General features: G+C 36.7%; 1 protein-coding gene and 1 long non-coding RNA gene across 4 annotated transcripts in view; one reads left to right on the top strand and one right to left on the bottom strand.

Moving 5' to 3' along the window:
• The window catches only part of LOC123524513 (uncharacterized), a 9,117-nt gene extending 5,152 nt beyond the window's left edge, over window positions 1–3,965 (bottom strand). The window contains exons 1-2 of the long non-coding RNA XR_006681295.2: window positions 3,896–3,965; window positions 581–709 (exon numbers count right to left, since the gene is read on the bottom strand). This is a non-coding gene — a long non-coding RNA (uncharacterized LOC123524513). The remainder of the gene's footprint in view (window positions 1–580; window positions 710–3,895) is intronic.
• Window positions 1,016–27,724, top strand: LOC123524512 (uncharacterized). Of its 3 annotated transcripts, none has more exons than XM_045302759.2 (10): window positions 1,016–1,687; window positions 5,216–5,324; window positions 11,565–11,726; window positions 14,986–15,153; window positions 16,396–16,469; window positions 18,625–18,822; window positions 22,508–22,601; window positions 23,041–23,174; window positions 23,403–23,546; window positions 23,813–27,724. In XM_045302759.2, exons 1-10 carry the CDS (start codon window positions 1,457–1,459, stop codon window positions 23,933–23,935), a joined length of 1,437 nt encoding a protein of 478 aa, XP_045158694.2. In that variant the 5' UTR covers window positions 1,016–1,456; the 3' UTR covers window positions 23,936–27,724. The 3 variants fall into 3 exon arrangements, with proteins under 3 accessions (XP_045158694.2, XP_045158696.2, XP_045158695.2); XM_045302761.2 differs by lacking the exon at window positions 1,016–1,687 and adding an exon at window positions 4,068–4,408; XM_045302760.2 differs by lacking the exon at window positions 1,016–1,687 and adding an exon at window positions 4,415–4,717.

The following is a 27,724-nucleotide window of genomic DNA, read 5'->3' as shown; positions in this document are numbered from 1 at the left end:
AGGGAGAAAGTTTCTTACGAGAGAAGTTTTGACCTGCTTGGGGGTATCCGGATCATGTTGACATTCAAGGACATAATCTATGTAACTGTCATGGGCTTGTTTGATATTTTTCCTAACAAGATTTTTAAAATTTATGTAATGTTGTTTGACTTTTGGATTGGTGTTATTTTTGACCTTTTGGAACATCTTATTTCGTTTTCTAATCTTACGTTTAATGCTTTGGGTAATCCAGGGTAGTTGGGGTCTTGAGCCTATTCTCTTGGTTGGAATGAATAGGTTCATACCTTCAGATAGAACCTCTTTGAATTCTGACCATAGGTCTTCAACAGATCGTGTGTTATAACCTTTAAACAGGGAAAGGGATTTAGACTTTATGAACTGCTGAAATTTTGACCAGTCTGCTTTTTTATATAAGTGAACTAGGCGGGGTTTCATTGTAAATATTATCCCTGGACTAAAAACACGAGAAATTTTAACTAAAATTTCGCATGTATCTAAATTTCGCTAGTCTCCCACCTCCCGTTAAGTAATACCATGCTAAATGTTAATTTTCGTAACTACATTTATATCAGTTCTTTACCTGGAGAGAGGCCATTATTATCGCCTTTTACTTGAAAAGAACAGAATACCCCGTACGCCCTTGTAAGTAGTACTTCTTAGTATAGCTGAACACTGCTGCCCTAAGATCTTGATTCTTGAGTGGTCTTTACTGCAATTAAATGTAGAATTAAATCAGAAACTGATAGTCTTCAGAGCCAGGTAGTTTCTGATTTTGCTTGGTCTTTAGCGCTGGTTTTCCGATACACAGAGTGTAACCAAATTCGGCAATCAACGATACTTTCAGAAATTGAATTGTTGAATGAATATAATTTTGTCGTTTGAATTTCTCATAATTAAAAAAGATGTTTGATAACTAAAAAAGTGTTATTCCTTAACTGAAAATATTAGTTGAACAATTCAAGTAACCAAGCGGGATGTGATAGCTTAGTAAAATTGCGATAGTTACTTCCCCTTTATACGTTTCGCCGCCCATAATCAATTCCGGGTTCTGTAATCAATATCAATACTTCCTGTTTGTTTACAAATACTGGGCGAGATATTGACTGATTTATGTAGCATGTTAATAAATTTTGAACAGGATAAATTTTATGCCTGTAAAACTATATGCTGCCATTTAAAGCGTTTGACAGGGTTTTATTTAGAACAGTTAAAAGTGTACGGAATATTGAACTTTCCGTGTAGCTTGCAAATCAAACAGCTATAGATCTAATATTATTATTATATTAATTCTGTGTGTAAATCAATACATGAAAAATCAAAATTGGATATATTTGTACTGATGACTTGAAGATCTGACTACTGCCAAAAAATAGTAAGAGCCTGTTTGGTGTAAGTGAAAAGATAATTGACTATTATTTAGCTGGTAGCATAGTTCTTTTTTTTTAAGTCAATAGCTATGGCAATGGAACTGAAAGGGAGAGTGCTTGTGTATTCAATATTGGGTTGTCCCCATTGCATGAAGGCAAAGAACACCCTACAGGAGCTAGGGGTACCATACACTGATATCAGCCTTGAAAAATATCCGCAGGCTAGGCAAGACTTACAGATGCGTGCACAGAAAAGAACGGTCCCACAGATATTCTTCAATGCTAAACATATTGGTGGAAACGATGATCTTCAAAACTTGGTAATGATTTTAAACATTTAATAAAGGTTCATGTTTTCAAGGGCGTAGGAACTGGGACGGCTGGGGCAGCAGCTGCCGCCCCAGTGTTTTGAGGAGCGGCGAAATGACGAACTCGTAAATTTTTAAAAAGGTTAGAAAATATAATTGGGAATAAAAATTTATCATGAAGTGCACAGAATCTTGTCATATCACTGACACCTTGCTAGATCACCTTGGTGACAGGGTATTGTACAAAATCGATAATCCACATTATGATCAATGTCGCTGTATATTCACGCCCCGCAGACTCGGATTATAAGCGATACATTAATCAATGACAGTTAATCTTATTTAATTGCTTACTACCAAAAATATTATACACACTTGCAATTAATGTTGTGTCTCAAATTCTGCCCACAAAGTAAAACACAAACACAAATCGGCATCTTTAAATGTCTTTTCAATTAAATATTTTTGACACTTAAACATATTGTTTGAAATATCAAAGAAACCAATTATAATGATTATATTCAATGCATAAAATGTAGAAAAATCCTCATAGATTTTACAGATCTGGTAACATATTAAACAAGTATTACAGATTCTACATAAAGAAGGAAAAGCCCAATCAGCCTTGCAATTTCACATTTACAAAGCGATCATTTGGTAAAAAGAACCCTTAACTCCGATCATTCAACCCTAAATGTTTCAGTGTATTTCCATGGATTCACTATTATAAGGTGAATATTTATTGTAAAATATACGATTATGTTAGGTCTCCTGTGCATTTTGGATCTGTCAGGATGCTATATGTGTATGCTACCATACAGATTACAAATTACAATACGTGTCAAAATATTTCATCAGGTATTCAAAATGTTTTAAATTCCGGAATCCATTCATATTAAAAAACGAGAATGTTCAACATCTACTGAGCAGTCCAAGAAGTCGCCAGATTGCGCCATTTACTCTAGCTATATGCAAAATTTTCACAGGGCCACCTGGACCGCATTTATGATGGGAGACCCGCTCCACCGCCCCATTGCTAAAACCGTCCCTACGCCTCTGGTTTTAGGTAACAAAATTATGGTGGTATTCCAGATCAAGCTTTAATAGTGGAAATCCCAGTGACACTCTTGATGTGTAACGACACTGTCACTATACATCTGCAAGCCAGTTGGATAGCTATATATTTCACACCCTGTAACTGATTACATTTTTTTAAGTATTCAAATACATTCCTTCAGCTCTTAATCCTAAACTCCTATTTTAAATTACTAGCCAGTCCTATCTAGGATTGTCTAGAATATATCATATACGATTCGCGGATGACTAAGATTTAAGGCAAGTCATAGGGACAATATTACTAGCCACTGCCTTTAAGAAATGGTCCATATATTCTCAGGGGTACGGAACTAGGGTTTGGATGCAGTACAAAGTGTTATAAATTTAAACTGATAAAAGCTGCTAAAACATATATTCATATCAGCAAGATATTATTTGTATATAATATTTACTCTTGAGAACTTTTCACCAAATCTTAAGGTACTGAAATTAAATCAAGAGGTATCCCCATCTACTTAACTTGACCTTGACAAACAACTCCTTTGACTTTGTGCTACAAATCAAGTAACCCAACAGCAGCAGATCACTTTTAAAAAATGTAACTGTTAGAAAATAATTTAATAGGACAAGTTTGGAAAATGAAGGTTGTAAGCAAATTTAGCAGTAGGGGTTTTGTCCTAGAAGATTTTGTTTGTATATTCTATCATCTTCTGCTCTGGTAGAACATCTGTTAAATGTTATTGAGATAAAAATATTTGACCTTCAGAGATGCAGGCTAAGTTATGAAACTTAACAAATAGTAATGTGGGTATATTTTAGCTTTAACTTTGTAAGGAATACTTATATTCATTCAGGATAAAAATGTTGAAAAAATGAAGATGATATTGTTTATGTCATTTTGTCACCTTTTGTAAAAGTAATCTTGATTACTTGTTAGAATAACAGTAATTTAATCAATTACACCCTGATGGCATTCTCAGAAATTTAATTCTGTTTGGAAGTAGTTGTAATTTTATCAGTTACAATTACGGTAATCAAATCTCTGCAGAAGCTCTGAAGTTTGATTGACATTCTTCTTAAAAGTAGGGTCACTTAAAAGTTGTACCAAACTTATCCTATTAATTATTGCATAAAGCAACAATCAATAAAATGTACTAAATTTACCTTTTATGGTTGAGCAGTCAATATGGAATCTCAGGTTACAGGATATGTCCGTACTTTTGAAAAGATTTTCATGTTACTGTTACCCGGATATTATGATATATGAATCATAGCAATAAAAAGATGTTAAATGAATGTAAAAATATTTACTGATATCTCAAGGGGAGCGGTGGATAAGGTGTCGGCCGCTCAATCCAGGGGTCATGGGTTTGAGCCCCACTGGGGTCACGGCCATGACTTCTCATATGACACCAGTACTGGCCTTTCCAGGAAGCATGAGTGGTTACAGTAAGCTTGAAGCTTTCATTACAATCAAGCTAAACCAAATTAGTATAAACTAAACATTGTTACTCAGTGTGTACTGAATGCTGAACTCTGTTGTGAAATGCATGACTGAAAAAACAAGAGTTTAAATTATTAAATCATGATATTTGCAGTGGAGTGTAACTAATCAATGAAGCAGAGTAAATACATCAGTCTGTGTTCTAAATAATGATCATTTACAAACTGCAGAAGGTAAAGGAGTTACTTAATCATAAATTAAAATAACTAAGAATCAAATTTTTTAAACTGAAAGAACAGAAAATTAACACTAAAGTAATGGAATTAAAGGGTAGGATACTTGTGTACTCAATTCTTGGCTGCCCAAACTGCATGAAGGCAAAGAACACACTACAAGAGCTGAGTGTTCCATACACTGTTGTGAGCCTTGAGAAATATCCATATGCACGGCAAGATTTACAGATGCGAGCGCAGAAACGAACGGTTCCGCAGATCTTCTTCAATGCTAAACATATTGGTGGATATAATGATCTACAAAATCTAGTAATGTTTTGAAACAGAAATATCAGTTTTATTACATCTAATAATATAACTGAAAAAATGGTACAATGAAATTAAACTTTAAATACACTAACTTTTTTTATATTACATTAAGTTAGTTTTTGTCATGCTTGATGAAGACTGAAAGAAAATAATACTTGTTTACAACACAGTCAACACCAGATTTAAAAAAACCCATCAAATTAAAATTATGATATATTGGGCTTAGTATTCTTTTAAATAAATTCTTTATCTTTAAATTTTACCTTTGATTAACATATTTACTTGGGGTAACTTACACAGATTAAAAAAATACTGTTGAATTACAAGTCTCCTTATTTATTGGTTTGAATGTGACTGAAACTCTAAATGAAAGAGACTAATATTAGCTTTATTCTAGTCATTGTTTTCAAACAGAATTCCACCATCTTTAATTACAAGCAATGGTCAGTATGGTAGTTTCCTAAAAGACTTATTTGATAATATTTATTTTCCTGACAGATAAAAGACCAGGAAAAGTGGACAGAGGCGCTAGATGAGTTGAAAACTACTCCTCCTGGTCCTGATGCACCACCAGTACCAGATCCTAGCACAGCTGTTGAATCCTCAGGTATGGCTTTATTGTAGCACTGCTGTTGAATCCTCAGATATGGCTTTATTGTAGCACTTCTGTTGAATCCTCAGATATGGCTTTATTGTAGCACTGCATGCTGTTGAATCCTCAGGTATGGCTTTATTGTAACACAGCTGTTGAACCCTCATGTATGGCTTTATTGTAGCACTGCTGTTGAATCCTCATATATGGCTTTATTGTAGCACTGCTGTTGAATCCTCAGATATGGCTTTATTGTAGCACTGCATGCTGTTGAATCCTCAGGTATGGCTTTATTGTAACACAGCTGTTGAATCCTCATGTATGGCTTTATTGTAGCACAGCTGTTGAATCCTCGGGTATGACTTTATTGTAGCACTGCTGTTGAATCCTCAGATATGGCTTTATTGTAGCACTGCATACTGTTGAATCCTCAGGTATGGCTTTATTGTAACACAGCATGCTGTTGAATCCTCAGGCATGGCTTTATTGTAGCACAGCTGTTGAATCCTCTGGTATGGCTTTATTGTAGCACTGCTGTTGAATCCTCAGATATGGCTTTATTGTAGCACTGCATGCTGTTGAATCCCCAGGTATGGCTTTATTGTAACACTTCTGTTGAATCCTCTGGTATGGCTATATTGTAGCACAGCTGTTGAATCCTCAGATATGGCTTTATTGTAGCACAGCTGTTGAATCCTCAGATATAGCTTTACTGTAGCACTGCATGCTGTTGAATCCTCAGGTATGGCTTTATTGTAACACAGCTGTTGAATCCTCAGGTATGACTTTATTGTAGCACAGCTGTTGAATCCTCAGGTATGGCTTTATTGTAGCACTGCTGTTGAATCCTCAGATATGGCTTTATTGTAGCTCTACATGCTGTTGAATCCTCAGGTATGGCGTTATTGTAACACAGCATGCTGTTGAATCCTCAGGTATGGCTTTATTGTAGCACGGCTGTTGAATCCTCAGATATGGCTTTATTGTAGCACTGCTGTTGAATCTTCAGGTATGGCTTTATTGTAGCACTGCTGTTAATCCTCAGGTATGGCTTTATGGTAGCACTGCATGCTGTTGAATCCTCAGGTATGGCTTTATTGTAGCATAGCTGTTGAATCCTCAGGTATGGCTTTATTGTAACACTGCTGTTGAATCCTCAGGTATGGCTTTATTGTAGCACTGCTCTGAAATCCCCATTGATGGCTTTATTATGTCTCTTCCCGTCCCCCTCCCCCACACTGGGGTAGACACATTGTTTTTGCCCTGTCTGTCTGTCCTTCCATCCGTCACACTACATTTCAGATCAATAGCTGGAGAACCATTTGACCTAGAAACCTTCAAACTTCATAGATTGGCTGGGCTTATGGAGTAGATGACCCCTATTGTTTTTGGGTTCACTCCTTCAAAGGTCAAGGTCACAGGGACCTGAACATAGAAATCCATTTCCGATTAATAACTTGAGAACCACTTGACCCAGAAATTTGAAACTTCGTAGGATGATTGGACATGCAGTAAATGACCCCTATTGATTTTGGGGGTCACTCTTTAAAGGCCAAGGTCACAGGGGCCTGAAATTGAAAACCATTTCCAGTCGGTAACTTGAGAACCACTTGACCAAGAATGTTGCCACTTCATAGGATTATTGGACATGCAGAGTAGATGACCCCTAGTGATTTTAGGGTCACTCTATTAAAGGTCAAGATCGCACTGGACAGAACATTGAAATCAATTTCCGGTCAATAACTTGAGAACCATTTGACTTAGAACCTTCAAACATCATAGGGTGATAGGACTGAAAGTGTAGATGACCCTTCTTGTTTTTAGGGTCACTTGAGCTAAGGTCAAGGTCACAGGGGCCTGAACATAGAAAACGCTTTTCAATTCATAACCTGAGAACAACTAGGCCCAGAATGTTGAAACTTTGTGGGATGATTGGACATGCGAAGTAAATGATCCCTTTTGCAGCCAAACATCAGTGTCTCTTTGACTTTCACTCCTGTCCCCTATTGACTTGCCTATATGACTGTACATTAGAGGAGACATGCGCTTTTCAACAAAATCATCTTCTAGTTTAAGCACTGCTGTCATATCTTAAGTTATGGATTTATTTGGATTTAATCAAATCTTTATTTAGTCCTTTTAAGCTTGACTATTCAAAGTATGGAGAGCTGTCCTACTCGACCTGGCATCGGCATCCTTCCGTGTCCGCACTTTGGTTGAAGTTTTGTTGCACTTTCTCTTTATCTCTGTAATTACTTGATGGATTTGTTTCAGACTTAAAATAATTATTCATCATCATCACTCACATCAAATGGCACAAGGGCCATAACTCTTGCAACAATATTTCATGAATTATTCCCCTTTTGACTAAGAATTTCAGGTTAAAGTTTTGGTGCACTTTCACTCTATCTCAGTTATTAGTAAACGGATTTGATTCAAATTTAAAATAGTTGTTTCACATCATCACCCACATCATATGACACAAGGTCCATAACTCTTGAACCAATTTTCCATGAATTATGCCCCCTTTTTACTTAGAATTTCAGGTTAAAGTTTTGGTGCATTTTAACTTATCTCTGTTATTACTTAATAGATTTTATTCAGTCTTAAAAATAGTTGTTCCACACCATCACTCACATCATATGACTCAGTGGCCATAACTCTTGCACCAATATTTCTTGAATTATCCCCATTTTTACTCAGAATTTGGCGTTAAAGTTTTGGTGCAGTTTCACTCTACTAAATGGATTTTATTCAAACTTGAAATAGTTGTTCCACCTTATCACCCACATATTTGATTCAAACTTAAAATAGTTGTTCAGCATCATCATACACGTCATATAACACAAGGACCATAACTCTAGCACCAGTATTTCATGAATTATCTCCTCTTTTGACTTATAATTTCAGGTTAAAGATTTGGTACACTTTCACTTCCACTCTATCTCGGTTATTATTAAATGGATTTGATTCAAACTAGTTGTTACACATCATCACCCACATCATATGACACAAGGTGCATGACTCTTGTGCCAATATTTCATGAATTATGCCTCCTTTTTGCTTAGAATTAGACATATTTATGTCTCCCCCAGGAGACATATTGTTTTTGCCCTGTCCGTCCGTCCGTCCTTCTGTCCATCTGTCTGTACGTCACACTTCATTTCCGAGCAATAACTGGAGAACCATTTGACCTAGAACCTTCAAACTTCATAGGGTTGTAGGGCTGCTGGAGTAGACGACCCCTATTGTTTTTGGGGTCACTCCGTCAAAGGTCAAGGTCACAGGGGCCTGAACATTGAAAACCATTTCCGATCAATAACTAGAGAACCACTTGACCCAGAATGTTGAAACTTCATAGGATGACTGGTCATGAAGAGTAGATGACCCCTATTGATTTTGGGGTCACTCTGTCAAAGGTCAAGGTCACAGGGGCCTGAACATTGAAAACCATTTCCGATCAATAACTAGAGAACCACTTGACCCAGAATGTTGAAACTTCATAGGATGATTGATCATGCAGAGTAGATGACCCCTATTGATTTTAGGGTCACTCCGTCAAAGGTCAAGGTCACAGGGACCTGAACATTGAAAACCATTTCCGATCAATAACTAGAGAACCACTTGACCCAGAATGTTGAAACTTCATAGGATGATTGGTCATGAAGAGTAGATGACCCCTATTGATTTTGGGGTCACTCTGTCAAAGGTCAAGGTCACAGGGGCCTGAACATTGAAAACCATTTCCGATCAGTAACTAGAGAACCACTTGACCCAGAATGTTGAAACATCATAGGATGATTGGTCATGAAGAGTAGATGACCCCTATTGATTTTGGGGTCACTCCGTCAAAGGTCAAGGTCACAGGGGCCTGAACATTGAAAACCATTTCCGATCAATAACTAGAGAACCACTTGACCCAGAATGTTGAAACTTCATAGGATGATTGAACATGCAAAGAAGATGACCTCTATCGATTTTGGGGTCACTCCATTAAAGGTCAAGGTCACAGGGGCCTTAACATTGAAAACCATTTCCGGTCAGTAACTTGAGAACCACTTGACCCAGAATGATGAAACTTCATAGGATGATTGGTCATGCAGAGTAGATGACCCCTAACGATTTTAGGGTCACTCTGTTAAAGGTCAAGGCCACAGGGGCCTGAACATGGAAAACCATTTCCAATCAATAACTTGAGAACCTCTCGACCCAGAATGTTGAAACTTCATAGGATGATTGTTCATGCAGAGTAAATGACCCCTATTGTTTTTGGGGTCACTCCGTGAAAGGTCAAGGTCACAGGGGCCTGAACATTGATAACCAGTTCCGATGAATAACTTGAGAACCACTTGACCCAGAATGTTGAAACTTCATAGGATGATTGAACATGCAGAGTAGATGACCCCTATTGATTTTGGGGTCAGTCTATTAAAGGTCAAAGTCACAGTGGCCTGTTCACGTAAAATCATTTTTTGGAAATAACTTGAGAACCACTTGACCTACAATGTTGAAACTTAATAGGATGATTGGACATGCAGAGTAGATGACCCCTATTTATTTTGAGGTCACTTGATCAAAGGTCAAGGTCACAGGAGCCTGAACAGTGACTTGAGAACCACTAGGCCAAGAGTGTTGAAATTTAGCGGGATGACTGGACATGCCAAGTAGATGATCCCTATTGCAGCCAACCATCCGTGTCTCTTTGACTTTCGCTCCTGACCCCTATTGACTTCTTGCCTATAGGACTTTGCATTGGGGGAGACATGCGCTTTTTTACAAAAGCATTTTCTAGTTAATGTTTTGATAACTATATCTTTATCTCGCTTATTACTTAATTCTTTTGACACAAATGTAAGTTATTGTCTAATACCTTCATCTACATTGGAGTCATTAAACACTCCAGTGACTGCTCCAGCTTCCTCAGATGGGCCCATTTTCACTATCCAGCATTGAAATAGTCGAGCGTGCTGTCTTCTGTGACAGCTCTTGTTTATAAGCTGTGCTGTCAATTCCTCAGATATGGTTTAATCGAATCAATGCTGTCACATCTTCAGGTATCACTTTATTTAAGCTTTCCTGCCAAACCTTCTGTTATAGCTTTATTCAAGCACTGCTGTCAAATCCTCATTTATGGCTTTATTTAATAAGCACTGCTGTCAAATCTTCAGTTATTGCTTAGTTGAAATACTGCTGTCAAATCTTCAGTTATTGCTTAGTTGAAATACTGCTGTCAAATCTTCAGTTATTGCTTAGTTGAAATACTGCTGTCAAATCTTCATTGAGATTTTGGTTTCTTTAAAGTTCCATAAGGCTTTAACCCTTTGCCTGCTGGCGGTGATTGGTTTTGCCTTGGTCTGCACTGTTCGCTACTCAGTTAGTAAATTTTCAGTGAACACCCCTTCGAATAATAAATGGTATTGCCCAAACTGAATGATGGAACAGTCCATTTTAGAAATTTAGCAGGCTAAGGGTTAAAGTTTTTGTAAAAACAGATGAAATATTTGAGCCGCACCATGAGAAAATCAACATAGTGGCTTTGCGACCAGCATGGATCCAGACCAGCCTGCGCATCCGCACAGTCTGATCAGGATCCATGCTGTTCACTTTTAAAGCCTACTGCAATTAGAAAAACTGTTAACAAACAGCATGGATCCTGACCAGACTGCGTGGATGCGCAGGCTGGTCTGGATCCATGCTGGTCACAAAGCCACTATGTTGGTTTTCTCATGGCATGGCTCAAATATTTATCCAAATAGAAGTTATGCATAATTATATGATTAGAAAAGTGCTACTTTAAATACTGCACATGAACTCTTACAGTTTATGCCAGTCATAAAGGGAGGTAATCAAAACAAAAGATTCAATAAAACTTTCTACTTTGCTCATCAGTATTCAGACTTTCGATAAATATTAAAGAATACAATTATTTTAAATGGGATTTAACACAAAACTGATACATTTTATGTCCATAAGGGAAAAAGTGGCAGCCACATTTTAAACAAAGGCATTATGAGCCTTTAAACACTGCTATCAAATACTTGGATATTGTTTGTTGAAGAAAGTTATTTAATTAGTATTAAGATGTTAATGATAAAACACTTGCAGAATATATTAAAAAAAATGAATGTAAAAAGGTAAATTTTCATCCCTAGTCTTTCATCAGTTTATCTTGCATGTGTTTTGAGTTTTAGAAAGTTTGAAATACCTAAAAATAGCAGATTATTAATTGTTTTATCCTTTCTTTTGGTTTTATAGACCCAGGAGACATTGTGTGTGAACCAGACGAATATGCAGAGTTTGTCAAAGAGCTGAGAAATTCTGGAATTATAAAGGACCATAGATCTTTGTTGAGAAGTTACAAAAACTCTTTCAGTGGCAGAGAATTTGTTGACTGGGTTGTGAAAACTAAACAAGTTGGTATGGCTTTATAACATTATGTTGTTTTTGTTGTTTAAGGTATTCAAGAGATAGTGTGTATGTGAATATTGTTATCTGATGAAAGCTACTTTATCCTGTGTAATGACAGTCACCCTTTTTATGCCCCCGAAGGGAGGCATATAGTTTTTGAACCGTCTGTCGGTCTGTCAGTCTGTCGGTCTGTCCGCAATTTTCGTGTCCGGTCCATATCTTTGTCATCGATGGATGGATTTTCAAATAACTTGGCATGAATGTGTACCACAGTAAGATGACGTGCAGTGCGCAATATCCAGGTCCGTAGCTCAAAGGTCAAGGTCACACTTAGACGTTAAAGGATAGTGCATTGATGGGCGTGTCTGGTCCATATCTTTGTCATCGATTGATGGATTTTCAAATAACTTGGCATGAATGTGTACCACAGTAAGACGACATGCAATGCGCAAGACCCAGGTTCATAGCTCAAAGGTCAAGGTCACACTTAGACGTTAAAGGATAGTGCATTGATGGGCGTGTCCGGTCCATATCTTTGTCATCAATGGATGAATTTTCAAATAACTTGGCATTAATGTGAACCACAGTAAGACGACATGTCCTGCGCAAGACCCAGGTCCGTAGCTCAAAGGTCAAGGTTACACTTAGATGTTAAAGGATAGTGCATTGATGGGCGTGTCCGGTCCATATCTTTGTCATCGATGGATGGATTTTCAAATAACTTGGCATGAATGTGTACCACAATAAGACGACGTGTCACACGCAAGACCCAGGTCCGTAGCTCAAAGGTCAAGGTCACACTTAGACGTTAAAGATCATTTTTCATGATAGTGCATTGATGGGCATGTCCGGTCCATATCTTTGTCATTCATGCATGGATTTTTATACGCCCGTTAGAAAAACGGGACGTATTATGGGAACGCCCCTGGCGGGCGGGTTGGCGGGCAGGCGGGCCGCGTCCACAGACCTTGTCCGGAGCATATCTTCTACATGCATGAAGGTATTTTGATGAAACTTGGCACAGTCGTTCACCATCATGAGACAAAGTGTCATGCACAAGAACCAGGTCCCTAGGTCTAAGGTCAAGGTCACACTTAGAGGTCAAAGGTCAAATTCAAGAATGAAAACTTTGTCCGGAGCATATCTTCTTCATGCATAGAGCGATTTTGATGAAAGTTGGCACAATTGTTCATCATCATGAGAAGGAGTGTCATGCGCAAGAACCAGGTCCCTAGGTCTAAGGTCAAGGTCACACTTAGAGGTCAAAGGATACAAGAATGAAAACTTTGTCCGGAGCATTTCTTCTTCATGCATAGAGGGATTTTGATATAACTTGGCACAAGTGTTCACCACCATGAGGCGGAGTGTCATGCACAAGAACCAGGTCTCTAGGTCTAAGGTCAAGGTCACACTTAGAGGTCAAAGGATACAAGAATGAAATCCTTGTCCGGAGCATGTCTTCATGCATAGAGGGATTTTGATATAACTTGGCACAAATGTTCACCACCACGAGACGTAGTGTCATGCGCAAGAACCAGGTCCCTAGGTCTAAGGTCAAGGTCACACTTAGAGGCCAAAGGTCAGATACAAGAACGACTTTGTCCGAAGCATTTCTTCTTCATGCATGGAGGGATTTTGATGTAACTTGACACAATTATACACCATCATGAGACGAAGTGTCATGCGCAGTTCCCTTCTTTCGAATTACTTCCCTTTGTTGTTACTATAAATAGCTTATATTGTAACTTTTTCATTACTAGTCATAGGGAAAAATCGAGACCACTTTTCTGTAGTACAATATGCATGCTACATCCAATTTTGAGGTGTATTTTGACCAGTCTCTACCTGGTAAAGATTTTTGTGAGGACTTACAATTTTTTTTTTTTTTTTTTTTTTTTTTTTTTTTTTTTTTTTTTAAGATTAGGGAAAAACCAAGATCACTTTTCTGTGGTACCACATAGATGTTACTTTCCAATTTTAGGTGTATTTTAAGGTATCTCTACCTGGTAAGGAGTTTTTTTGTGGACTTAGAAAAACAAAACACTTAGTTATTACTAAACAACCACAAAGTTAAAATTCCATTTGCAAATACCGGTGCTAGAGTAAAGAAATTTGCTGTGACGGGCGTATATTGTGACATTCTTGCACTCTTGTTGGATTTTAAAATAACTATGCATGAATGTGTGACACAGTTAGACGATGTGTCGTGCGCAAGACCCAGCTCCATAGGTCAAAGGTCCTAAACTCTAACATTGGCCATAAGTATTCATTCAAAGTGCCATCGGGGGCATGTGTCACCATACGGAGACAGCTCTTGTTAATACATTGAATTATGTAATTGAGTATTGATATCTGCTGTCGTCTTGACATTCTAAAACATGTCTTTACCAGATTTTTATATGCCTTTTTATTTTGGTGAAATGGCACAATTTTTTTAATGAAAAAGCAATTAATGGTTTAATCTTTATAGAGTACAGTATACTGATGTCAGACACGTGATTGCTTCCTGGAAATTGCTATACTTTCTTGAACATTTTATATCCTGAATAATTTATAGTTTATCAAACATTGTTTTGTTTATTCTTTATGCATTTTCTATAACTGGTACTTCATATTGCCATGGTTACACTGTATGAGTATGATAAGTACTTCATATTGCCATGGTTACACTGTATGATTAGTACTTCATATTGCCATGGTTACACTGTATGAGTATGATAAGTACTTCATATTACCATGGTTACACTTTATGATTAGTACTTCATATTGCCATGGTTACACTGTATGTTTAGTACTTCATATTGCCATGGTTACAATGTATGATTAGTACTTCATATTGCCATGGTGACACTGTATGAGTATGATAAGTACTTCATATTGCCATGGTTACACTGTATGATTAGTACTTCATATTGCCATGGTTACACTGTATGAGTATGATTAGTACTTCATATTGCCATGGTTACACTGTATGATTAGTACTTCATATTGCCATGGTTACACTGTATGAGTATGATAAGTATTTCATATTGCCATGGTTACACTGTATGATTAGTACTTCATATTGCCATGGTGACACTGTATGAGTATGATAAGTACTTCATATTACCATGGTTACACTTTATGATTAGTACTTCATATTGCCATGGTTACACTGTATGTTTAGTACTTCATATTGCCATGGTTACACTGTATGATTAGTTCTTCATATTGCCATCAGGTTACATTGTATGATTAATTTGTTGTTGTTGTTGTTCTGTGTGAGAAGATCGTGAAAGGGCAGTAGAGATGGGTCAGGCTTTGATAGATCGCCATTTTGGACACCAGTTGAAAAACCAGGAAACATTCCAGGATGCAGATGTATATTACAGACTTCTCGAGGATGATGATAGTAGTGCATTGAATGCAGGACCCTCAGATTGTAACCCTAGACCAGGTAAATATTCATTATTACATGTTTGGTGTCTTTGGAGTGAAATGATGACATTACATAATTTTGGTTTTACACTGGTGTAATAAAGCTTTGACTTTGACGTTTTTTAAGTAAGGAGTTAAGCTTACTGGCTGTTTAATACAGGAGACACTAAGTCTTGATCTGTAGTAATTGAAGAAAAGAAATTTTGATGATTCAACAGGGAAAGTTAACATGTGATAAAAAGAATATTACATTTTTGTCCCTCTGCATTGAATTTATTGAACAAATTGTATAAAATTGATAAAAATGCAAGGCTTTTTCCACATTGAATTTAGTAAACTCAAATAAAATTGATAAAATGCTTGGCATTTTCAGCTTAGGTTAATGCTCAGGTGAGTTATTGTGGTCGCTCAAATGACAGTGTCCGTCATCTGTTCACACTTAGCTTGATCTTCATGAAATTTGATCAGAATGAATGCCTTGATGAAATCTAGGTCAAGTTTGAATATTGGTCATCAGGGGTCAAAAACTAGGTATTTAGGTCAAATCAAAGTAAAATCTTGTGTATGCAATAGGGGCTGCATCTTCATGAAATTTTATCAGAATGTTTATCTTGATAAAATTTAGGTCAAATTCGAATATGGGTCATCTGGGGTCAAAAAACTAAGTCACCTGGTCAAATCAAAGGAAAACATTGTATATGCAGTAGGGGCTGCATTTTTCACTGGATCTTCATGAAATATGATCAGAATGTTTGTCTTGATGAAATCTAGGTCAAATTTTGAATATGGGTCTTTTGGTTTCAAAAACTAGGTCACCTGGTTGAATCAGAGAAAAACCTCGTGTATGCAATAGGGCTGCATTTTTCACTGAATATTCGCGGAATTCAATCAGAATGTCTTGATGAAATCTAGGTCAAGTTCGAATATAGGTCATCTGAAAATTGTATATTATAATATGAGCCATGCCATGAGAAAACCAACATAGTGGCTTTGCGACCAGCATGGATCCAGACCAGCCTGCACATCTGCACAGTCTGGTCAGGATCCATGCTGTTCACTAACAGTATCTGTAATTCTTATAGACTTTGAAAGTGAACAGCATGGATCTTGACCAGACTGTGCGGATGTGCAGGCTGGTCTGGATCCATGCTGGTCACAAAGCCACTATGTTGATTTTCTCATGGCACGGTTCATATGAAACAATAAGCAGAAATTACTACATGTTATTAACTCTGCCTCTAATTCTTACGGAATATTTCAGCTGGTGAGCTTGGTGAAGACCTACGGAAGCTTATTTTGAAAATTTACAGTAGTTACTTGTCTGCTGATGGTAAGGTTAGTATATATTGGTTTTTTTTTTTAGATTGACTGTATGAAGTATGGAGAGCTGTCCTACATGACCTGGTATCGGCGTCCTTCCGCATCTGCACCTTGGTTAAAGTTTCTCTTTAACTCTGATACTACTAGATTGATTTGCTTCAAACTTAAACTAGTTATTCCTCATCATTATCCACATCATATGGCACAAGGGCCATTACTCTCACACCAGTATTTTATGAATTCGAGGGTTGAGCGCCATACTGTCGTAAATTCTTCTTTATTTAGGCAGTATTGCACTAAACCCTCAAATTATCCCCCTTTTTTTACTTAGAATTTCATTTTGATCCAAACTTAAAATAGTTGTTCCATATTATTAGCCACATGGTATGACACATTGTGCATTACTTTTGCAGACATTTTCCATGAATTATGTCCCTTTTATACTTATTTAATGTTTTGATACACTCAATCTCTGTTACTACTAAATCCATTTGTCACAGACTTGAGCTTTGTCCAATATCTTCATCCACATATTGAGTCATTAAACACTCCAGTGACAGCTCCAGCTTCCTCAGATGTGCCCAATTTCACCATCAAGCATCGAAATAGTCGAGCGCACTGTCTCCTATGACAGCTCTTGTTTGTTTTTGTTTTATTCAGTTTCGCACTGACAAAGTTTAGGTCATATGGCTACTTTCTCAGGTTTTGTTGGTAGAGAAAGACTTCAGGCATTGTCTCTGGCTTGGGTAGGCACGTGGGTAGAACCACCAGCCTTTCCTAAGCCCGTTGGATCCAGGCTTCTCTTCCAATGAAGGATTCTACACCCCAAGAGAGGTTTCGAACCCACATTGGTAGATTTCATCATACCTGGCTTCTGACAGCTGTACCTTACATTTCTGCATATGATAACATGTTCAGTGGTGTATATTATATGTATATGATGTTGTAGTTTGTACAAATCAAAATAAAGTTATGTTCTATTTTGTTCAGCTAAACTGCTGTATGCAAAGTGTTTTAGAGCGGTCTGTGTCTGAGGAGAATTAGGACACCGTATTGTTGAAAGATACCACCAGTGTAATCTTTTTCATTGATTAACCTTTAACCTGCTAAATTTCTAAAATTGGCTGGTCCATCATTCAATTTGGGCAGTACCACTTCTTATTCAAAGGGGTGTTCACTGAAAATTTACTGACTGAATAGTGAACAGTGCAGACCATGATCTTGGTCTGCACTGGTTGCAAAGGTCACGATTTGAGCAGTACCACTTCTTATTCAAAGGGGTGTTCACTGAAAATTTACTGACTATCAAACACTGCAGACCATGATCAGCTTGAAAGGACGTGCAGGCTGATCTTGGTCTGCACTGATCGCAAAGGCAAAACCACTTGCCACTAGCAGACTAAATGTTAAATAGTATGAGCCATGTATAATTGATTAAGTATTGTGAACTTTGTATTGTTTGTTTTTTTGTCTGAAAACTTTGTACTGTCTACATATGGGCATCTCACAGTGACTTTTAATCAGATTACATTTGTGCCATTTTAGATTTTAAAGAAGGCTTGAAATAACTTGCTTATCTGAGAAACCTTTTTATGAAGTGAATGGCAGTTTTGTAGAAGTTCAATCGAGTATGAAATACATACGTGATTTGAGACAGAAGGCCGCCCTGCCTGCTTTATATACAACTAAGTTACTGACGAATTTTGTTCACTCAAACTCGGATAATTTGTACACCACCCATCATTGGAACTCATCATCAGGTCGTGGCAAAATCCCTGTATGTTGAGTTCGAGCAAATTGAGTTGGACTGTATTTCATATCTGGTTGAAAACTTCTCAATAATAATTTATGTTTCAAATGTTCAAGTGTTTCGTACTTTCAAGTTAACATTGCTGGCAGTTATTGAAACAGGCAATGTTCTAACATTGTGTCACCTTGAAGGTTTTTATACAGGCAGTTTCTGGTAAAAAGCAAGGATTGACATAACATATAAACAGTTGTGGCTGCTAATTAGTGTTGTGCTTTTAGAAAAGCTCTGCATTTAAAGGTAATGCAGTCCAAAGAAATTAAAACTGCTATTAATAGAAGAAAAGGCATTTGGACTGTGAATATTTATTTATTTATGTTTTGAGAAGACTTAAGTTAAAAACTTTAAGTCTTTATTCTTCAGAAAGTTAACTACAATGGTATTGGAAAAAGCAGTGAGTTTGAACAATATGTACGTCTAGCCAAAGAACTGGTGCGGGTACAGATTGTTGAGGCAACAAGAGAAGAGAAGCTGGCATTCTTCATCAATGTATACAATGCACAGGTGATACATGCCAATGTAACTATGGGACCACCTGTAAATCTCTGGCAGAGATACAAGGTAAAAGAACTATTGTAGACCATTGATGTGAGAAATATATGGTTGTCCTGTGGATTGGTTTATATGGGTAACACTTTGTCATGTTAGCAATCTAGATTAAACAAGAGCACCGCCTTACGGGTGCTGACGCTCATCTGATTTTTTTTGTATAATAGAAATATTGTCCTACCCATGATTTTCTAAGTCTAAAAAGGGCCATCACTCTTGCAAAAAGCAGGATAGAGTTATGTTTCTTGATGTACAGTGTCCACTTATGATGGTGAAAAACTGTTGCAAGTTTTAAAGCAATAGCTTTGATAGTTTATGAGAAAAGTTGACTTAAACATAATATTCAACCAAGAAAATGATTTTTCTAAGTCCAAAAGGGGCAATAATTATTGCAAAAAGCAGGATGGAGTTATGTTGCTTGCTGTACAGGGTCAGCTTATGATGGTGAACAAGAGTTGCAAGTTTTAAAGCAATAGCTTTGATAGTTTAAGAGAAAAAGTTGACCTAAACATAAAACTTAACCAAGAAATCTGATATTTTCTAAGTCCAAAAGGGGCCATAAATCTTGCAAAAAGCAGGATGGAATTATGTTTCTTGCTGTACAGGGTCAGCTTATGATGGTGAACAAGTGTTGCAAGTTTTAAAGGAATAGCTTTGATAGTTTAGGATAAAAGCTGACCTAATAAAAATTATTTTGCCTAAAAATAATTACATTTATTTTCTCACGAAATGAATGGATATCTTGTTGCTAGGTGTGTAAACTAGAAACTATCCTTGTTGTCAAGTAATCTGGTTTTGTGATTTATTGGTTACCTGTCTAAACACAATAGAGTAATGATGAACGCCTTAGCGTCTGGGAACCACTCAAGCGTTATATTAACTTCGGATCACATGCAATATTCACAGTTGAATTTAAGGTGTACTGGCTAGCGTTTCAGATCGATGTTAAATTCCCCACCCGCCACACCCCAATAATAAAAATTTCTGTTGTTATGCTAAAACTAATTATATTATCGCATTTTAAATTCTGCTATGGCAATCTGACTGTTCTGTGAAGTACTTATGTTACAGATGATATGCTGCCATTTGGATGTTAACATCGGAAGTGAACAGAATGCAGGCACCTTACACAGATACAAAATTGAACAGATTCCTGGGCTACAAATCAATCGTGAAACAGACAAATCCAATTTGGTATTAACTTTTTCCAGATGGCTAATGATGAGAAACCTAGATGACAATTTACCAAGTTATGCATTGAGGACCAAAAGAAAAAAGAAAAAATATAGACATTTTAGTTATACTGATAAGAATTTATTTAAAGTGAATCTAAAATTCAAATTAATCTTCTTTATCTTTATACTGATGTCACTCCTAATATATTAAGGGCCGAGAAAAATTCTGTCGACCGCGGGGGCGATCGGGCGTGCTTACGAACGTTGTCATAGTATGGATGTTACTGTGTAAAAGGTATTGCTCTAGTGCTTTGGCAATATCTGACTAGCCTTGCTTAAATGTGTCATAGCCTTGCTTATGTCATAGCCTTGCTCATTATAGTATAGTTGCCTTGCTTAGAATTACAGTACGTTGCCTTGCTCCGTTGGTCCCCTAATATTCCTTCATTACTTTGGCAGCCAACCGTCGAGTTATGGGGAATGTTTAATTTACTGTGGTGTACTGTAGCCTTGCTCCGTTGGTCCGCTAAATATTGTGGTGTACTGTAGCCTTGCTCGCTTTGCTTAGAATCACAGTACGTTGCCTTGCTCCGTTGGTCCGCTAAATATTGTGGTGTACTGTAGCCTTGCTCGCTTTGCTTAGAATCACAGTACGTTGCCTGGCTCCGTTGGTACGCTAAATATTCCTCATTACTTTGACAGCCAACCGTCGAGTTATGGGGGTGTTTGGTTTACTTTGGTGTACTGTGGTATCCCTTGCGTTCGTGTGGTGCTGACTGTTGCTTCCACAGCAAACCGTGGAGTAATGATGTGGTGCTTTACAGGCGCGTCTGGTTTCCTCCCGGTCGACAGGGTTGCTACAAACAATGGAGTGGCCAAACTTTGCCATACTATTTATAATAACTTTCATATATAAGTATGAATTACATAATTAAAGTTGTTGCTTGTAGTATCATATGCACCTATAATCAGTATAGCCTATGTGAATGTCATAATACCTAAATGTACAAATAAACATGTAGTAAACTGTGAATATTGCAGTTGTTTCTTGTGTAGAATTTCGGGTAGTAAAATAAATATAAAACTTAACCAAGAAAACTGATTTTCTAAGTCCAAAAGGGGCAATAATTCTTGCAAAAAGCAAGTTGGAGTTATGTTTCTTGATGTACAGGGTCTCCTTATGATGGTGAACAAGTATTCCAAGTTTCAAAGCAAAAGCTTTGATAGTTTAGGAGAAAAGTTGACCTAAACATAAAACTTAACCAAGAAATCTGATATTTTCTAAGTACAAAAGGGGCCATAAATCTTGCAAAAAGCAAGATGGAGTTATGTTTCTTGCTATACTGGGTCAGCTTATGATGGTGAACAAGTATTCCAAGTTTCAAAGCAATAGCTTTGATAGTTTAGGAGAAAAGCTGACCTAAACATAAAACTTAACCAGGCAACGCCGACGCCGACAACCGCTCAAGTGATGACAATAACTCATCATTTTTTTTCAAAAAATCAGATGAGCTAAAAAAAATGTTGGCTTCCTTAAAGATGAAAACAGTATATGTCATAGCCAGAGCTTCAAAAATGATACGCACAAAGAGGCAGGAAGTGCCAAATGGGGGGAGGGCAGGGGAGGAGATTTTCTCCTTTTGATGGTGGGGGTTGGCAGGGCCTTCCGCGGGAAATTTTGGAGACCAACGCATTTTGTGGCATATAATTAAGGGGATTTCGGACACTTAAAAGGTCAGTATTTCAAAAATTATAACTGCTAAAAGGCTGCCCGGGAAATTTTGGAGACTTAGATAAAAAATGGTGCATTCTGACGCATTCTGATGCATTTAATTCTAGGGGACTTTGAACATTTAAAAGTTCAATATTTTAAACAAACATGCCTGGATTTGTTTTTTCATTATGCATACTGTGCGTAATGGGCGCTATGCCCTTGCAGTAGATATTTTCATCATGTAGTGCTTAACTTCCTGAAGCATTGTTTACAAAAGGAAAAAGGATATTACTCAACTTAACAAAATGCTCCTCTTTATGTCTGTCTTGAGACTATGAATTTCTTATCTTTTTATTGTATTTACATGTATTTCATTGTCCATAGGAAACATGTTTTCAATGTCTTCTACATATTTTATACAATTTAGCTAACTTAACAAACCTCAGAGTTAATATGGCCTCTTTCCTGGGTCCAACAGGGTTAAAAGTCAGAATTTTAGTTTGAGTCTCATAATGCCAGTATCTTGTTGGTTTTTGAGAGGGCAAACTTGGGTTCAGGAATGGTCTCCAAACTAAGGTTTTATAATGTATTAGCTTGGTTAGTGTGAAAGCATGGTCGCATTATACAGAATTAACAATCAAATCTGTATGAAGCAGTCAGCCAGAGGAGCTACACATTCTGGCTTCTTAAAGCAGGTGGCTTTTTAAGACAAGTTGGGAAGTTAGCTTACTGGCTGTTTAAGGCAAGTAGTTCTTTAATACAGGTGATTGCTCATGCTGGTGCAACTATATTTATACATATATTTCAGTTTTTCAACACAGTGCGCTACATTATTGGCGGACACCAGTACTCTCTTCAGGACATAGAAAATGGAGTGCTTCGTGCAAACAGAAAAGGAATGGGTAAGATATTCATGAAAATCTAACATATTTTAGTACTTAATATTTAATCAAATCAACTTCCTGCTGAAATAGTTCAAGAAGATTGAGAACATATACATGTATTATGTATCCATTATCGAACCATTATTCAGCAAGAATAAATTATGCAGTATATAACTGTTGACCAGATGTAAAATTTAGTTTGATTGTAAGCAAAGGAAGGGGTTTTAATGTAACTACAGTAAAACATGAAGAAGTCTATATCTACAAGCTTATCTTAAATTTATCAAGATTTGAAAAATGAAAGAAAATACTTAAAAACTAAAAAAAATCATGAAAAAAAAAGGCATTGCCAAGTTATTTGATATTATCATTTTAGCAAAAGAACCTTTACAGAATCTTAAAATTCCCAAATGTAATCTAGTGACCTGAAACATATTATTCTGTTTTACATTTACAGGTATGTTGATGAAACCTTTTGGGTCATCGGATCCGAGGCTGAAGGTTGCCTTGGAAACACCAGAACCACTCATACACTTTGCCCTGGTGTGTGGAGCTAAAAGCTGCCCACCAATCAAAACATACTCTGCTGAGGTAATTATAATAAGAAATTACTGCTAATTCTTAGTGTGGGTTTAGCTGGTAGGTTTTATACTGAAAGATGTTCTTCAATAAAAACAAACTACTCAGAGGTAATGTTGCAAGTCAAAAAGATTAGTTATATTACAGTGGAAGTTAATGTTCACAATAATCCCAAAGGACCAGAAAATATAACAATGCTGAGTCCAGGTGAACATTTATAATGGAAGAGTTTGTTTGCAGGGTATATATGAGCAGTTAAACTTGGCGGCAGAATCATTCCTGGAAGGGGAGGATGGTTGCCAGGTTGATATGAGCAAGAGAACCATCAAACTATCACAGATTCTCAAATGGTACAGTGTTGACTTTGGCAAAAACAAAGATGAGGTAAGTGGTCACGAGATGAAATCAGTCATTGTATTAAAATGAAAAATGAATCCATTTAAAATTACATGAGAAAACCATGCATGAAAGTCTTGTAGTCAGCAGATGATCCACTTTAATGTTAACACACATCTGCAGAATTCCAAGGGATTAGTTGCTGCAGGAGCCCTAAGGGTATTAAGCCTCTATGAACTGTACATGCCTAAAAGTTAGCAGGTGCATTTTAGTCAGTACACTGTAAAAATTGTTTGATATTTTCCCTGTTACAGGTTGTAGACTGGGTACACAAACATTTACCAGACAGTGAGAAGAAAACTCAAGTTGGAGAGTTACTGCAGAGCAAAAATTACAAACTATCACATATGCCTTACGACTGGGGAATCAACTCTTAAAGTGATAATGACTTATGAGAAGCATGTGAAAAGATACTTTCAAACATATCATTACTCCAAGTTCAGGATATTACTATTTTTTGTATCTCTTTGTTATTTAAACACATTTTCATGTATAACATGTATCCAAACATTTATTACGCATAACTTAAAGCTTATTTTGAGATAAAGCATGTATGTATATATATATATATATATGTAACTTTCAATATTGATGATATTCAACATATTTAAAGAGAATTCCTATAGATTTTTTCCTTTCATAGAATTTTTTCAAATTCACATATATGATAGGAAATTTTGTGCTGAAAACAATGAACAAATAAAAACAATGGGTCACCAGGCTTGTTTTTGTGAAAAATTGTTTTGAACACACCCACTGTTGCTGAAACTTCCAGCGATTTTTCAACATTTTCATAATTTTCTGCCTTTTTAGCTCACCTGTCACAAAGTGACAAGGTGAGCTTTTGTGATCGCGCGGTGTCCATCGTCTGTGCGTCCGTGCGTAAACTTTTCCTTGTGACATCTCTAGAGGTCACATTTTTCATGGGATCTTTATGAAAATGGGTCAGAATGTTCATCTTGGTAAATTCTAGGTCAAGTTCGAAACTGGGTCAGGCGCCGTCAAAAACTAGGTCTGTAGGTTTAAAAATAGAAAACCTTGTGACCTCTCTAGAGGCCATAATTTTCTATGGATCTTCATGAAAATTGGTCAAAATGTTCATCTTGATGATATCTAGATCAAGTTCGAAACTGGATCACGTGCGGTCAAAAACTAGGTCAGTAGGTTAAAAAATAGAAAAACCTTGTGACCTCTCTAGAGGCCATATATTTCACAAAATCTTCATGAAAATTGGTCAGAATGTTCACCTTGATGATATCTAGGTCAAATTCGAAACTGGGTCATGTGCCTTCAAAAACTAGGTCAAGAGGTCTAAAAAAAGAAAAACGTTGTGACCTCTCTAGAAGCCATATATTTCACAAAATCTTTATGAAAATTGGTCAGAATGTTCACCTTGATGATATCTAGGTCAAGTTCGAAACTGGGTCACGTGCAGTCAAAAACTAGGTCAATAGGTCTAAAAATAGAAAAACCTTTTGACCGTTCTAGAGGCCATATATTTCACAAGATCTTCATGAAAATTGGTCAGAACGTTCACCTTGATGATATCTAGGTCAAGTTTGAAACTGGGTCACGTGCCATCAAAAACTAAGTCAGTAGGTCAAATAATAGAAAAACCTTGTGACCTCTCTAAAGGCCATATTTTTCATGGGATCTGTATGAAAGTTGGTCTGAATGTTCATCTTGATGATATCTAGGTCAAGTTTGAAACTGGGTCATGTGCCATCAAAAACTAGGTCAGTAGGTTTAAAAATAGAAAAAACGACGTCATACTCAAAACTGGATCATGTGGGAAGAGGTGAGCGATTCAGGACCATCATGGTTCTCTTGTTATAAATACCAACCAAAATATACATCAGGACAGCACAATAAGGTTGATTCTTTTTACGGATTTAATTATATAGTTATTAGATATCACAGTCATATTTGTAATACTTTATCCTTACAATAATGGGTACAAATGAAAAATAAATCTTGTTTCCTATTCACTTTTGTGAACTTTTTTCAATGAAAAATACCCATACTGAAGAATATTTTTTTAAATTTTGAAAAAACTGTTTCATAGAATTTTTTCCTATTTTTCTTGTGTATGAATAATTGTATTGTGAGAATAAAAATGGCTAAAAATTTATGGGTCACCAGGCTAAATTTTATGTAAAGACCGCTTGAATACAACACCTGTTCAGACAAAAAATGGCTCGAACCTGACCAAACTGATTACATGTATATCTGCTAGAAGTTAAATTTTTTTTTAAAAATTTTTAATTCTTTCTATAATTGAATATTAAATAATCTGAAAGGTGATTTTGTTGTATCAGAACTAAGTCAATTGTCTTACATTATATGAACAACACTGTCTTTGTACTAAAATGCGATGTGAAAACACAACCACAAAAATGGCAAGATACCTGGCAGGCATGATACTTGTCAATACAACATAAACAAGTATCAACATTTGATTACTGATAAAACTTACCAAAAATGTTATTTCATTCAAGATTCCTCATATTTAATGTTGTCTGTCACATGTTTAAACAAATGTTGACTTCATTTCAGTTTTCCATAGAAAGTGTCGGCTGCGCAGAAAGATGCGCCTAAAAAACTATAGGAATTCCCTTTAAAAGTTAAGGTTTTACCATGCTCAGAATGATGTCTCTTACCCCTAATTTGTGACCATCACTATCCTTAAACAGCATTTCTCAGTTTCCCATTTAAAAGCTTTTTTCCTCAAACAGCTGTTGTTGCTCTTGTCGCAGATGTTTGTTTGTAGACTCTGTCTTAGTTTATACTAATGTCTCCCACACCACTGTGGAGTGGGAGACATATTGATTTGCTACTGTCTGTCTGTCTGTGTCCCTCCGTCTGTCACAAATCTTCGTCGAACCTTTCTCATCCAATCTTCACCAAACTTTAACAAAATGTGTTTGCTGATAGGTCCTCGGCCAGGTTCGATAACTAGCCAAATCAGCCCAGGCGCTTTGGAATTATGGCCCTTGAATTACCGATAGGCCGCTTTTTCCGACACTTGCCTGACACAAATCTTGTCAGCACTCTAAGTAGAGCATTTCAAATCTGATCTTACCAAACTTGAACAAAATGTGTTTGCCAGTAAGTCCTCAGCCTAGTTCAATAACTAGCCAAATCAGCCCAGGCACTTTGGAATTATGGCCCTTGAATTGCCGATAGGCTGCTTACTCCAACACTTATCCGATAGGCCGCTTAATCCATAACTATCAAAGGTATATTTTCTGTGAGTATACAATATATAAAGACAGACTTACTATTCAGGTGATTGGGCAGTTGTAGGAGACATGCGCTTTTCTCAAAAGCAGCTCTAGTTTATTTTTATATTTAGCTTCATTGTGATGAAAGCATTAAGCTTATTAAAACCACTCTCGTCTGTTTGTCTTATATCATAAATTATGAGGTTTGGTCATGGCCCCAGTAGGGTTCAAACCCAAGACCCCCACTGAGCAGCCAACATCTTAACCACTAGAACACATTTCACACATCTTTCAAATATCCCATGACAAAAAGTCTTCATAAGTGGCATCGGAAGAGCGGAGTTTGAATAATTGAAAAGGGATGTCATTTTGAAGCATATTCTAAATGGAACTTATTTTGCATATGATATTCTGAAGAATCTCGGTATACCCTGTTCTTGTCACTGCTTGCTTAATTCATTACTTTTGTATGATAATTCATTTCTGAAATGAGAATATTGGTAAAAATACTTTGTAAAAAGAGTAAAAATTTCAACTGATGTAATGTTATTGTATTTTTTGTCAGTGGTTTTCTAAAACTTCTTTCGCTGAAATAGATCACAAATAGATAAATCTGTCTTATTCATTAAAATATATTGTAATGGAGTAGTGGTTTCTAGCTCAGATTCTTTTCTGAAAGGCAAGAATAAGGTTACCAAGAAAAGTTGGCACTTTCAAAGAGACCTTTCAAATGCTGTATAACATATCTTGATCTGCCATTCATGAAAGTCCTTGTTACAGGTAGATCAAACAGTTCATTTCTGTCTTCTATCATTTAAATGTTTATACGCAATGTTTATGTATATGATAAACATATTTCTGTGTTCTTCAGCTTTTCAGTACACATATTTTAAATGCCACTGTCTGTAAATTGCTTGTAATAAAATGTTAAATCCTTAGAAA

Source organism: Mercenaria mercenaria, chromosome 3 (genome assembly GCF_021730395.1).
Source record: "Mercenaria mercenaria strain notata chromosome 3, MADL_Memer_1, whole genome shotgun sequence".
NCBI classification, from domain to species: domain Eukaryota; kingdom Metazoa; phylum Mollusca; class Bivalvia; order Venerida; family Veneridae; genus Mercenaria; species Mercenaria mercenaria.
The sequence above is the reverse complement of the archived record's forward strand: the minus strand, read 5'-3'. Positions and strand labels throughout refer to the sequence as shown.